Source organism: Festucalex cinctus, chromosome 6 (genome assembly GCF_051991245.1).
Source record: "Festucalex cinctus isolate MCC-2025b chromosome 6, RoL_Fcin_1.0, whole genome shotgun sequence".
In the NCBI taxonomy this organism is placed as follows: domain Eukaryota; kingdom Metazoa; phylum Chordata; class Actinopteri; order Syngnathiformes; family Syngnathidae; genus Festucalex; species Festucalex cinctus.
Genome location: NC_135416.1, coordinates 4983401 through 4998668, shown reverse-complemented (window position 1 = coordinate 4998668; position 15268 = coordinate 4983401). Strand labels below are relative to the sequence as shown.

Genomic DNA, 15268 nt, shown 5'->3' with positions numbered 1-15268 from the left:
GACGAAAACCCACAAAAACACACCCACAAATTGGAACGGAATTCAAGCCGCTGCACATAGTTTCAAACCCAATCGCAAAAATCCTGAGAGGAGCGGAAGATTCCTGCTATTATTTACTTCCTTTTTTGCCTTTTTGAGCGTCAGTGCTTGACGTCAGGAATATGATTTGATCATAGTGTCCTTCCTTACCCAAGCTTATCTCCAAACACGTAACTGCCATACAATCGTCGAGACTGGCAACCCCTGTAGATGAAACCCCCCACTGGTGGTGCCCCTCCGATGGACTGCAGGTCATAGACGGAAGGTTCGTTCTCTGTACAGTATGGAGGAGAAGAAAAATGAGCCACTTGTCAGTGTTATCGTGTTTTCTGTGTCCCCCCAAAAATATCACTAATCAAACCCCGTTTAAAAATAGTTCAACATGAAGCGACGGAAACGAGCAGAATTCAACATACCGCTCAGAACGAGACTACTAGTTTTGCCCCAAAACTGTGTAGATTGTATACAACATAGGATTGAGTAGATATGATAAAAAAGCACACGTGTAATGTATTAATGATTAAGTCGTATTTTTTGGTGGAAAAAAAAGCTGTTTTTTTTTCCCCCAAGAAAAAAAGTGGTGATATCACAACTACCACTGCTCGATTATGAAGAAAATATTAATCACAATTATTTTGGTAATAATTGAAATCACGATTAGGACGATCGCCGATCACGTAAAAAATGTTGAGACAAATAAAATTATTTGAAACACGATAATTATGCAAGCTCCTCTTGGATGAAACACAATTTATTAGTTATTTAAAAAAAAAAAAAAGGTACAAATGTAATCTTTTTTATTTTTATTTATTTATTTTTTATAATTATAGAAAAAAAGCCATAAAATAAAAGCACTTTGGTGAAAAATATAACATTTATACCCCGCAAACCTAATGTTTTTTTTTTCCCTATTCTAAGTAAAGCATGTACATGTGGCAAAGGGCGGTGAGGCACTAATGTTATAATTACAGTATAGTTTGTGAGAAGGATTACGCCAAACAACAACAATATAGCGATGGCCATTAAATATGACAGTGGAGCCTTTTCTGGAGGGTTTTCATGGAACAAATCATTACATGTGGGTCTGCATTTTGGACTTTGGCGGACGACCACACTGTCCCCCTGTCCGCTTCATACGTTTTGACGCTGATGTAATTAGACTTATTTTTGGAGTGCTGTGGTCTTGGCAACGGGAAATGTGAATGGCGGCTGGCGCGCTGATTTCCCCACGGTAATGACTTTCCAGTTTAGATAATTGGCCCCTGTCGCGGACCATCCCACACAGGGGGGGCAAGCATACATTTGGGTTGCCAAAGTCATCGTTATTAAGACAAATATCCGTAATTTATTTGTGGAAGAAAAGTGGGCCATTTCCTTTTTTTTTCCCCACTCTAATCTTTAGCGGAACCCCGCCGAGATTTGCGTTTTCAACAATGCTAAGCCCTCACCCCTGCCATTATTGCTGTTGACAGCTATGAATCTAAAGTGTGGATGCAATTTTACTTTTTTTTTTTGCATATCTGTGCTCCACAAGTGGGGGGCTAGAGGTATTTACATGGTGCTCACAAAATTTTTACACTTAACCTTCTGTACGTCTGCAGTTGTCCCGGATTGTTTCTCAATGTGTTGCCAAAGCGCAGGTTAAAGGTTAAATATTTATTCTCAATTTAAAGCCAAAATCTCAGGCAAAGTGTTTCAAACTATATCTACATCATGATCTGCAGTTGAGTCATTTGCAAGTAAAAAACCTCACCGTAATCTTTCCCTTTGTGAATTTCCAATATTCTTCCCATGGTGGAGTTTTTGCCGCTGGCGTCCGTGCAGAGCATGAGGAGGCTCCCGTTCTCCGTCTGGAGCCGATCCATGCTGCACCTACGCCACACAGAACACCAAAAAATGAGCACAGAATGATTCAGTGAGTGTACTTTTTTTTTTTTTTTTTTTTTGCGTTTGACCAACCTGCCTGGGTCGTGTAGGCCGTGCGCAAAGATTTCCGGGGGTTGGTTGGTGCTGTTGAAGTACGGGTTGTTCCGTGGTATGGAATAGGGCGACGCGCAGAGGTCGGTGTCCACGTCCACCCTGAGCATGGACCCTGTAAAATCACTGCATACAAACGCACCTTTTAGGCTTGGGATCACTTCCGTGCCTTGAGACTCTTGGACCGTTCGTCACCTGAGTCCATCCATCTCCTCCATGTCGTCCAGGGTGATCATCCCATCCCCCAAGACGATGTACAGCAGACCCTCGGGGCTGAAGAGGAGCTGCCCGCCCAGATGTTTCCGGTGCAGCTCAGCCACTTCCATTAGTACCCTTAGGGTCCGGGTGTCTACCTGGTTTGGGTTCTTTCTGAGGGGGAAAAAGGAAGAAAGAGACTATTTCACAAAAACACCTAGCATGAGGGGCACTTGCACATTTTATTCATAGCCCAGTGAAGTACTCAATAGTTGCCGCACAGTGACAAATGGTTTCGACACAACAGGGAGGGCAAAGTGAGTGCCGGGACATCCTTACACACAGGCGGTTTAGCACCTCTGGTATCATTCTTGGAGCCAACAACGTAAAAAAATTCTCTTAAATAATACCATGGTTGAAGAAAGTTTTGCTTCTCTTAACTCACAAAAACATATAAATACGTTCTATTCTAAATGTTGTGTCCCAGACTGTTGCTGTTGTCCCTGTTTTTTTCCCGGGATTGTAAAGGCTCCAAGATATCAATCAAGATTTTAACCGCAGTTGACTAATTTTCTCTCTATGTACTCAATTTTCTTCATGTCCTCTTCAAAGGTTGAAAAAAAATATAAGACTATTTTATACGATTTTGACAAAACTAGTATTTTGCTGCCATATTGTGGCATCATGTGTCAAGGAACTATTTTGATGTCAGTTGAGGAGTTTCGTGTAAACAAAAATAGTGTTTGCGGCCATGCTCTGGCATCTGTAGGCAACCATGAACTGCTTAATTATTTGCTTGAACTTTATTTCATACCATACCATTTTTAAAATGCAAAATTTTCTCTATTAGACAACATATTAGAAACACTAGTTGTTTTTTGGGGGAGTCTGGAACAGATTAATGGTATTTCCATTCATTTCAATGGTGAAAGATGATTTGAGATACTCGTGTTGATTTCAGAGTTTGGTCACAACGACATCATACCTCAGGGCACCACTATTTTTGTAATGTTATGTTATATTTCAATTTCCACCATTGAAAGACAAAAATGCTGACATGCGACCAAACAAACTCCATCAGCGGCATTAAAAAAACCTTCTAGAAATGTCAAGTTGAGACACGAGGCAGACAGTGGGCGGGCGATGACATCACGCAGTCTATTGCAAAGTGAGGCTTTGGCTTCGCTAGTACGACTAACAATTCATCCTGGCTTGTTCTGAGTGCCTAAAGGTCCTGCAATTTGACAAAAAAAAAAGGAAAAAACAGCTTTCTAAAGAAAATAACGACGCTGTAAAAGTGCCATCGAATCCTCTAATTGAGTTACGGCCCATGTGCCGCAGTCAGTCACTGAGACGGCGTGCCAAAAGTGTAATTAAGATTAGGTCATTAAGGCAAATGGATTGGCGTGATTGAAAAGAGGTTCATGAGAAAAGATTGTTTTCTCCAACAATCCTTTATCATATGAGAGTCAAATGAACGGCACACTATATGTCCAGCAGATCACTGATCTGTCCAATTTTTACTGCTTCTTCATACCTTTTTTTTGGAAAGTGTCTAAAACATGCGGTGCTGGAGTTTGACAGTCACGTCCATTTTTTTCCCACATATTTTAAACCTATTATTTCAGTGACAGAGGCTTACACAACGTATCATTAAATTGTCACTTTATTAACTTATGATATAAATCTACTGGCCAGTTACTCCGTCTGCTTGTCAGTTTCACTGGTAAAATATTTTGAAACCCCAAATTAACTTCATGCATAATAAATTTCCGTACACTTTGAATTTGTGGCTGGCGCAATTTTGTATTTTCTCATCATTCACCTACTGATGATGCAACAACAAGAGCAATTGGGGGTTTAGTATCTTGCTCAAGGACGCTTCGACATGGTCACAAGGGCCAGGGATTGCACCCACAACCTCTGGGCTGGGAGACGGCCACTCTACCACCTGAGCCATGCCACCCCACAAAATAATATTACAATTTCATTCTTGGTCTCATGGAAATGTACATTAGTTTATTCTAGCAATGATTTTTTTTTGCTTGTATTTTTTATCTTGTAGTAAGACGACTTTATCCCTGTAACATAAAATAAAAATACTTATATTATGACTTTTGTCTCAAAATTTAGTTTTTGTCTTGTAATGTTATGACATAATTCTCGTAACTGCAACATTATGAAGAATACTGACTTAATATCTGTCTATAGGAAGTAGGGATGTAACGATATCCAAACATCACGATACGATATTATCACGATATGATGGTCACGATACGAAAATTATCATGATATTGTGGGAGGGTGTTGGCTATATTTAAAAAAGATCACAATATTAAAAAAATAAGAGCTCATACTAAAAAAAAAGCACAATATTGTGCTTTTGTACATAACAGCAATGTATATAAACCACCTACAATCGCTAATAACAATATTGAGACACTTACTTGCTAATGCAAGCACACATTGATTGCTTCACAAGCAAATTAGGTTCCCCTTCATCTGACAATTAGCATAGATTTTAAACATAGAAGGCCAAAACATGCCTAATGAAAATTAAATTGCACTAATAAACTAGCCACTAGAGGGTGCTAGAACTGCACAAATGGAAATTTTGCCTTTTAAATATTGTGAACATGACGACAATATTGTGGCAGTTTTAATATCACGATATCACGATATTGCCCTTATCGTTACATCCCTAATAGGAAGTGGCATACATTAAAGCCTTTCTTTAATTTTCTGCTGGGTGCTTGGGAAGAGGACTTAAAAATACAATGCATGTCTGAGATGAGGTTGAACACGTAGAATATGGTAATTTTCCTAAACCAGAAAAAGACTGAGCCGTATTGTGAGTTTGTTATCATCGTCAGCTTGCGCTTGCCCCGCCTCCCGTTACCTGGACACGGTGTATTCCACTATGCGGAGAATGTGGTCGTGCGGCCCGATGGCCCAGCGCTCCTGGTTGGTGGTGTAAGAGACGTAGAGCTTGCCATTCTTCTTATAATTGGGATGGAATGCCAGGCTTAGCAGGCCCCTTTCATCTCCGCCCTGCAGTCAGATGGCAAAGCACAAAAGATCCAGGAGTTAATTATGTCCCGCCTCGGCCTCTCCTTGGTCGTGTGGGTTCGGAATCGCCCACCCTCCACCTCCCACTCCCCCAGCCGTCTCTTAATCCCCCTTTTTTTATCCATCACATTCACTTTGACACCCCGCGCATTCTCTCATTCTTCCTTTTCAAACCGTCGCCTGTTTCACTTCACACCTCCAGCAAACCTCCTTGAATATACCATTACCCGCCATTATAAACCATTTGACTCTGAGCGCAGCGGTTTGCGCGTCCTCTTGCCACCCCGCCCATTCCTCGGGGATCAGGGTCCCCCGCAGCCAGCCCACCCCACCCCTCCCACGACGCCCCGGGGCCCTCCGAGGTGGCCCCCCATTGTGCGGTGATTTGTGTGTGTAATCTTTGGGGGATATCCATGAATGTGGCGCTGAGTGGCTCAAAGAATTTATTAGCTCGCTCGCAGTTCATAGAGAGCACAAAAGTGCAGAGTGCTTCAACTCCGCACCGCCCCACCCGCACCCGCCACCTCACTCGTTCGCGCTCGACACAAAATGCATGCAAAATTCACAACTATGGAGGGAGGGGGGTTTAAAAACAAAAACAAAAAAACTAAACATTGGAGAGGCTGCCAACTCCCACCGTCTTGGCAACATGTTTAGAAAACATCTAAATTGCTTGTGTAATATGTAAACCTTTGTCTCAGCCCCAGAGGCAGCTCTGCCGCTTGTCACTACCCTGGTGGTCCTGCCGTCATAGCTCACTCGCTGTAATAATCAGCAATTGCGCCAAGCTAGGCCGGGCCGGGTCGGCCATTTACAGTATGTGGCACTCTTCTTCTCTACTAAAGAACAAATAGACGCTTCTTAGCTGTGAAGAATTTTTATGAATGTGGTTCTGGATAGTTTTCCATGCGCTTTCACTATCAATGAAGATGCACAAAAACTTGGGGCTCTGTTTTTGTCGAGGGCGCACGTGCACTCGGGCGTAAAATGCGGCACATCTTGATTTTCGTGCTCGTGCAGGCTTAGTTTAACGCGACTGGGAATTTGGCAGCCCGTGCTGGGTGTTCTGACGGACTGTGAGGGCGTTTTTTTCTCAGGGTGCGTCTGACAATTTGTTGGCTGAAAGTGGATGATATACTTGAAACCAGCTAAAAGCTGGTCTAAGTTGTGGCACAGGTGGCGTTATGCAATTCTGGTGAATTTGATGGAGGTGCAGGCAGATCCGTGCACGTGTGATGAATGTCATCATGTTTTATTCACAAAAATGACAACAGGGTGCATCGAACCCTCTGAATCAGTATAGAAATCAAAATGGGTGAGATGGATGTATTGGAGAAAAGCTTGCACATCATATTGGGGTTTGTTGCACCACTCGTAGAATTGTTTAGATGGCGTAACATGTATACAGACAGTTACACAGGCCACATGTGAAATCAAAACGGATGACGTGGCACAGTGGAATGTACTAGAAGTACCGATGAGCAAGAACTCAGACCCACACCAGGAACCTCGTGGGTTTCATGGATGTTGCGTAAGCTGCTGAGATGCATGAGAGTCCGACAAGATAGCAGCTTGCTCAAGTGAAATAAAAACACGGGGGGGAGGGAAAAGGTGACTTATACGGCGCCAACAATGTCAGGATGTTTTATGGAGATGTCCATATGTTGAATCCGGAGATGTAGTGTCCCACATCCCTAAAATAAACCAAAGGTAACCTCAATTCCCGAAGGGGCCGTGATCCGAGGCCGAGGGGGCGACACCCTGAATAAACAGTGTTGCAACCGAATCAACTATTTGCTCCCTTGCTAATAACTCCTTGGATTGCTTCATTGTACGATAGGAGCTCTAAACACAGCATCTGTCCGCACACTTCTAGTCAGGCAGGGGGGCTCTCAACCAATCTTTCAAGGTATTATCTTTTCATTTGTCACAAACACCTGCTGCTGCATTCCTCCCTCCCCTCCACTTGTGCCCTCCGGGGGGGGGCTCCGGCTGTGGCATCGCAAAAAAAATCTGCAGAATGTTGGGAAAATGAAGGTAGAAGAAGGGGTGAGGAAGGCTTGTTAAATAACGTCTTACGGGTTACAAGCAACGCTAGCCCAGTTGAAGCTTTGGCTAAGTTGACTCAACAAAGGTCGTAGTAATAATGGGAACGTCCAGATCGACGCCCATTCATATGGACCTCCAAAAATGTGCGAGCCTGGCGAGTGTACAGTACAGTAGATGCCAGGCTTCTGCATATCAGATTTTCACTTATTCGAGTCTGTCATCAAAGCCGAGATAAAGAGGACGAAGCACTGCGACTTCTTTGTATATGTGATCTTTCACTGCCACCAATTCCAATGGCTGATACGTGTCAGCTGTCAGCTTTCTGTTGTGGCTCACAGATGTCTTCATTTGGAATGCTTCAGAATAGTTACATAGCTCGTCTTTTGTAATGTCGCACAGCGTGTTTCTGGAAAAAGCTACCGTGGTACCACAAGAATAGACGATAAATGGCATACAAATGTTGGACTTCGGACTGGTGCACATAAAGCGCTTTATAACTCCATTTACCATTTTATTGTGGTCAAGGCACATCACTAGACCTCATTTCAACCATCCTCAAAGCATATTTTGGTCCATCAATATTAAGTACCTAAGTTTTCTGTGTGTTTTTTATTTGCATTCCGATTACTTGATAGAATAGCCACTGAGTTTTGTCAACAAAAATAATTTAATCTGGAGTTCCTGTGACTGATGTCATGCATTGAAGTCCATTTGTTTGTGCTGTTTGACAAAAGCAAAACAGAGTAAAGATGTTGACACAGATATAGGAGAGGCTAAATTAGCATCTTGACAAGGTGCCAGTCTACCAGATGCGTGTCACTTCTGATCAAAAGATAAGCATAAGACTGGTAGTTTTTTCATTAAATCAGAGGTTTATTAGGGCACCAAACGGTGTGTAGCTTTTGTATTTTAGGGGTCCTGAAGAGAAATCCTAAAAGTCAGCCAGTAGTTTTTTGGGTGTCCCTGACAGACTACACGCTAATTCGTCCAAATTAGCCTAATTCGGAATATGGTATCTTAGATGGGTGGGCAATGCTAAATTACAAAGCTTTTTTTTTTTTTTTTTTTTTTTTTGCCTACGCCGTCCAATGCAGCTGGAGAATGGCATCAAAATTTGACAATCATTTTGAAGATTTGCCATGAAAAAAGAGCAACTGTAACGGAACTACTGTATGCCAGATATTGAACAGGATGTCAGCCCGTTTGGCTTGTCGTAGTTATTTTGAGTGAAACCAGGGCTCGCTGAATTGACGAGGATTTTTCCCATCGCCACCTAATGCGGCCGAAGCATGTTGTCGAAGTTTGATGATCATTTCTAGGAGAAAAAGGGGGTGTGTGAGGTCTCCATCGCGGCTGGTGTGAGGTTTATTGCGTCTCCTAATTCGTCATTAAAGAGAGTATTTATCATACCGAGGGAAGAAGCTGACTAATTTCCATAAAAAAATGAGCTTAAAAATTGGCAGTGACATTTCTCTCTCCCTGAAAAAAAAAAGAAGCTGCAGCTGTAAGTAAATACATTCAAGCTGTGTCTTGTCCAATCACATTAGAGGTGAGGGAGGAAAATATCAAGCAGTTGCGGAGAAACCGCGGTGAGGATGACTGAGGATGGTGCGCATTTGCGGCAGGGACAAGCGTAAAGAGATCGAATTACAGGCAGAACACCCACAGCGCAGCATGGAGCCCACACCAAAGCAGCACGCCATTGTTTCGCTGCAGCTTAATTGGCACATGGAGGGGAGGAGGAGGGTGGGCGTCCATAGAAGGAGCGGTTGGGGGGGGGGCTGTAGGAGAAGGAAGCACAGGACATTACAATCAAAGCATGTGCATGGGATTGATGATGATAAACCAGTTATCTGGCCTCCTCTCTAGGGGGTGGGGGGGCACTGTATTGAAGGCAGCTCCATCCTGTTGATGCTGCTGGTAAACACCTTCTCCACTGTGTGGCTGGAGGAAGGTTCACAGAACAAGACTCGTGGGATCGAATCATCATAACGACGGCTTCATCCACGTCCAGCGATGATGCCGACGATAAGGAAGCGGGAGCATGCCGAGCGTCCCGCAAGGGGCCACTTGCATATTCAAATGCTCCGCTTGCTTTGACTCCCTGTAAACAAAACTTCTGACTGGCATGCGAGCGGGGGACAAACTTCCTGTCCGGGAGCATGTTCACCCCTTCCTCCTCATCCCCGAAATATCCCGGCAATGCCATCTCCGCATGCAATCTGAAGAATTCCAGACACTTCCCATCACTCCTTGCCTTTACAGCTGAAATTTAGATTTCAAACTCATCTCCTGGATGCTAGCCTAGCACTTTACCTGGATTGTAAAACAATTCTTCAAAACTAAATAATTCCATCGTTAAATTATCATGTAAGTTGCGCCACTCACACTCAATTATTAAGTTAAATGTTGCTAGCAAGAGACCAGTGCTAACAGCAAACACGAGCATAGCACATATATAAAGGGCAAGTCAACCCGCCAAAAATGTATTAACAGTAACATATTCTAGTCTAAATACAGTATTCTGGTCAATATTACGTTAGTGGAATATGAGTTAAGCAACAAAATCCAGCAGTTTTTATCAATATCAGAAGGCGGCCATTTTGCCACTTGCTGTTACGTGAAAATGACATCACAGTTGCTCAGGTCTCAGGTGGCAACCAATCACAGCTCAGCTTCAGAAAACAGGTGAGCTGTGATTGGTCGATGCCTGAGCCCTGAGCAACTGTGATGTCATCTTCAGTCGACAGCAAGTGGGAAAATGGCCGCCCCCTGAGATGGATAAAAACGGCTGAATTTTGCTTCATAACTCATACTCCACAAATATAATATGAATCAGAATGTCATGTTTAAGCTAGTGAGGTCACATATGACATATTATTGTCAAGAAATGTTTACGGTTGACTTTACCTTGAAAATGATCAAAATCTTACAGCACACAAATGCACTATGTCACAAATAGTATACTACACCTACTAAAATAATGATCTCAATTCCCCTTTAAGTTAATGATTTACCTTCTGCTATCACGTGAAAAAGTATTTCATCACTCACTATATGTCGCTATCAGATAAATGTATTAGCTTTCCACCATCCTTTTGGAGACTCCATCTCCTGAAGTCACTCAGTAGGCCACGCCCCTTGAAGGCACGCATCCAACACTGCAGTCAGCACAGTAATTACACTTTATAAATCAATTTTATGTCTATACATTCTCTTGTCTAAATGTTTCCCAACGTTTATACAATACAGTATTTTTCTTGATCAAAAACTGTTTGCCATCACGCCTCACAGCAAACACAAAACAATCCAAAGAAAAATGACTTTTTGCATGAGCATTGAGTCATATTTTTCCAGAACATGTTGCCCGAACTCCCAAATCGTACCACTTTTGGGGGGTGTGCAACTGTAATTGAGAGTGACTCCTTAGAGGAACAATATGGGATAGATTAGGCAGGCCATTAAGACATCTTGTGAGAGCAGAGCGGCGCAGCACAATGCGAGCTGTATGTACAGTTAATTAGCAGAAAATAGCGCAATGATTGTCCGCCATCATGTTTGATGAATGGTCTCTTCTTTGGCATAACAATATAATTGGAACGTTAATAGGGAGCAGGCACCTCCATGATGTTCTTCGCGGTGCCTCGCGATTCCGCCTTTACCTTCAGGCCGCTCTGCACCAGCTTGTGGATGTCCAGGAAGGGCTCCTTGAGCAGCTGCAGGTCATGGGTGAGTATCCGGACAAATCCCTCCCGCTCCAGGACAAAGAGGCGCTGGGATCCGTCGCCGCAATGCACCACGGCCACCGGCTGCCGCAGACCACTCAACACCTCCTGGGCACAGTAGCAGTTGTGTTTGTGTTTCCTGGGCAATGGCGGAGATACAAGAAGGTCAGAGAGAGGAGAAGGTGAAGGGGGAAAAAAAAAAAAAAGGTCGTGGGAAAATCTCAAGCAGTAGTTATAAAGTGGATGTTTGATTTAAATTACATTATGTATATTTTAAAAATGAGAAGGCTCTCGCTCAAACCTTTTGGTTCAAATGACTGACAAACTTGATGCCGTGCTGCACCCACATTAGATGGCGCTGTATAATTTTGTCTTGTTTTCGTATAGTTTTTAGAATATTCAGAAACTTTCTGTTCAGCAGTTTCACTTACTGACATGAAATTGAGTGAACATGTCTGTCTATAGTGGGGTTTCCATCCAATGTTTAAAAAATTTTAAGCAAATTTTGTCATGTTTTCACTGCATCACTACCAAACATACACTACTTGATCGTCCACCATTGCTTTGGGACTACAAATGTACGTATGACGTAATAACCAGTCAAAACGCGCGACGTCTATCCGGTCTTGTCAGCGTTTATTCGCAAAACCTTTTTCCATCGCCAAAATTTGCATTTTCGATGCACTTCAAAATACATCACCTCCAAGCGTAAAAACTTTTTTTTGAATTTCTAGCGGTTCCATTCAGTTTTATTTTAACATTTCTTGAAAATTCTAATAAAAATGGATGGATGGAAACCCCACTTATAGTAACAGGATGCACAAAAATGTCTAAAGGATCCATGGCTGAAATTAAACAGGAAGTCGGCTCGGCCATTTTGGTATGAAGCAGCCATTTTGGGCCCAAATCAGAAACGGGTATCCTCCACAGATTACATATTTTATGCATTTTGCAGAGCTGTCGAGCTAGATATGAATTAAAAATATCTGAACATCACAACCAACACTTGTCTAAGTCACACCTTCAGGTCAAGGAGAACAATCAAGTCATCACACTCTGCTGTCCTTGCTTTTGAAAAACGGGGCAAATGTTGCCTAGTCGTGTGGCGGGTGCAGCCTGGTCTTTTGAGTCGAGTAAAGTGGAGATGAAAGGCGTGAGGCGACCATGCTGACGCGTTTGCATTGTGTGAGCGAAAGCCCCTCATGAACAAACCTCAGCACGTAACTTATCTTATTGTGACTACGCAATTTAGGTTCAATGCCAGAATCTGACCCCAAAAAGAAAACAAATTGTGGCCACAAACCTGCTGATATCTTCCATTTTCTCATCTCCCAAGTAGTTGGAATCTTGGCCCTGCGCTTGCTTTCGTTGAAAATCTGGAAAGCACAGGCCGGCATCTCGTCTGCCGTAGTATTGGCAGAACTCGTCAACGTCAGCCTGGAACAATTCTGTGTAAAAAGAAAAAATTGAAATCACATACGGGCGGGCAAATTTTATAAATGAAGCTGAGCAAAACAAATGTCCTATGAGTTTGGTGTTCATTGGAGAAGAAGAGAGACAAGTGATGGACAGGAAAGGAAAAAAAGATATGATATGTGTGCGTTGGGTCAAACCAAACCGCAACGAGCAGAAGAGACATCTGGCCAAACCAAACGTGGACAGGGTTTGTCAGGCTAAAATTGCAAGGAGGAGAGAGACTATAATTTACACTGACATGATTTTGGCTTAAACGAATGTTTGTGCGTATCAAATAATAAATACTCGACTTTGTGAAAAACATTTATTGACAATGTACACCAGCTGTCAGTCTGATATGAGTGCAATGTGGCGTCTCCTGGTGGGTGAGTGAGAAACGAAGACCCTTTTGGAGATCGGAAAGCCTCAGGAACTCGGGGGGGAAATGTTTGGCCTTCGGTATATAATAAACAGGACCGAGTGTGTTTAGGATATTAATATTCTCTTTAAAACAAAACTATCATGTATCAGTCTGGGAGGTCGATTTGAGAGCTGCACCGTCAACCGGTCTGTATGAGCAACCAAATACAGTCAAACACCGGACAGTCCATGATGTGGCTTGATTCTACGGAAAGCAACGAATCCTGACATGTACATTTGTGTATGGAATTCAATACAAATAATATTATAATTTATTTATATAGCACTTTTCTAAGTACTCAAAGCTGCTTTACAAAAACAACTAAGTAAATAAATATAAATAGCGTGAGGAAAAATACAATAGTCAGTAACAAGTCAAATAGGAAAGCACAAAATGCATTTATGGTTACGTGGTAATGGTAAACATCGGTACTGCAGAAGACAGATTTAATTAAATAAAGAATTTGGATTAATATAAAAAAATATATTGAAATGAAAACTTTTCATTTCAAATTATTTGGTTTTCATTTTAGATTTTTAATAGATTTTTACATTTGTGTTTTATTTATTTATTTATATTTTTTCCATTAACATCACTACATTATTATTAAATGAAAATCTGCAATTATTTTAGATAATTAATGTAAATATTTTTGTCAGACTAACTTCTGTGGTACATATTATTTGACTGAGAAGCTTTCTGTGCTGGTCGTTGCCTTAAAATTTTGCGGAAATGTCATTAAATGTATTGCTGTTCACACAAACTCTAGCTCCATATTTATATGCAATTGGTTCCCTTATTGTACGCAATGTGAACGGAAAGGTGACCTTAAAACCATGGTACATAGCAATCCGTGCTTTCTGACACACCCCTAGTACAGTATGAATTCTTATTTCTTTTTGACCGCCCATAAAACTGATATCTCAGCCACACACATACAAAAACAGCACTGGCACAACATTTTTCCTAGTGTGTTCTACTTCTGGAGCTCCCCTCGCGAGCTAAAAACAATCTGGCCAATACTGTTTCCTTTTGGGGGGGGGGTGGCGAAAAACAAATCCACCAGGGTCCTACCCCGACCCCTTCCTTTCATCTGCCACACAGCCGAGCCACTGCAAGGGCTGACCGCAGCAAAAAAAAGGTGGAGGTGATAGGATATCCCCCTTGAACATCTAAACACAACACGGAGATCAAAGTAGCACAGGAACACCAGCGCGCCGGCTATACCACCCACCCGCTTGTGTCCGCAGTTATCTTAAGCACGCTGGTGTGAGAGCTCGGGTCAGAGGGAGGGAGTGCAAGGGTAAGAGGGGATGGTGGTGGTGGTGGTGGTGGGAAGGTAGGAGTGTGACATAAATGGGCAAGTATGACATAAATACGAGGGGTTGAACCGAAACAGTCAACTTAGTCGACTGTCTTTCAATCGGCCAATTTACAGTTGATTCTCAACTGGACTGTCTCCCAGACGACTTTTACACAGAGGTCTTGCAACAGAAACCTTTCACACACTAAACTCAGTGAATGTGGGATGTTTTTTGGGTTTTTTTTTGCCTCGCTCGGTGACCCTAATACACCATCATACCACTATGGACCATAATCAAGTCTCCATTTATAAAGCATCTCCAAATTTGGCCATCTTGGGCCATGACGCGCGAGTGAGCTGCAGCCAGCACCAGTTCACCCACCAAAGGCCACATCAGCAGGTCATGGGCCTGTTTGAAAAATAGCTCATTTGTGAGACATTGTGATTTCCTAAATAATTTTGGAGAAGTTGGTATTAGAAAATGTAACACTTGTAGAGATTTATATTAATAATAAATTGATTGTGGTGAGAACTCATAAATATCATCAGTGCCTTCACAAAGAGGAATATCATGTATTATTAATCAGAATGGTGACTCCTAATAAACAGTCTTCAGTTAACCTAACGCCTGATTTTGTAATGTGGGAGTAAGGAAGAGAAAATTGGGGAGGAAAACCCCCCCAAATAAAACTGGAAAAAAAATCTAAGGTAGGCGCATCAATGAATTTTGACCGTCCATCATTCGTCAGTCGTCAACAACCCTTCCGTCATCGTCAATATTTCAAGACGAACCGTCACTCAGCAAAATGAGCGTTCGTCAATGTTTTCGTCATTCGTAGCGAGCATCCGTCAATGTTCCATCAATCGTCAGTCTGTCAGCAAAATTTATTGACGGCTTGATGATGACATTGACAGATGAAAACCCCCTTCCGTCAAAGCTGAGTTTGTCAATCGTAAACAACAATACCCAGCTGTGGGAAAAATATCGAGTGAATTAATAAATGACAGAAGAAAAACTTACACAAGTACAAAGAG

At 42.3% G+C, this 15268-nt stretch overlaps 1 protein-coding gene across 3 annotated transcripts in view; it reads right to left on the bottom strand.

Annotated features, from left to right (window-relative positions):
* The window catches only part of hhip (hedgehog interacting protein), a 42031-nt gene that overhangs the window by 15715 nt on the left and 11048 nt on the right, over positions 1–15268 (bottom strand). For all 3 annotated transcript variants that reach the window (XM_077525437.1, XM_077525438.1, XM_077525439.1), the window contains exons 3-9: positions 12358–12502; positions 10992–11193; positions 5111–5262; positions 2212–2385; positions 1999–2142; positions 1793–1911; positions 190–313 (exon numbers count right to left, since the gene is read on the bottom strand). In XM_077525437.1, coding sequence (XP_077381563.1) covers positions 190–313; positions 1793–1911; positions 1999–2142; positions 2212–2385; positions 5111–5262; positions 10992–11193; positions 12358–12502 — 1060 coding nt within the window. The remainder of the gene's footprint in view (positions 1–189; positions 314–1792; positions 1912–1998; positions 2143–2211; positions 2386–5110; positions 5263–10991; positions 11194–12357; positions 12503–15268) is intronic.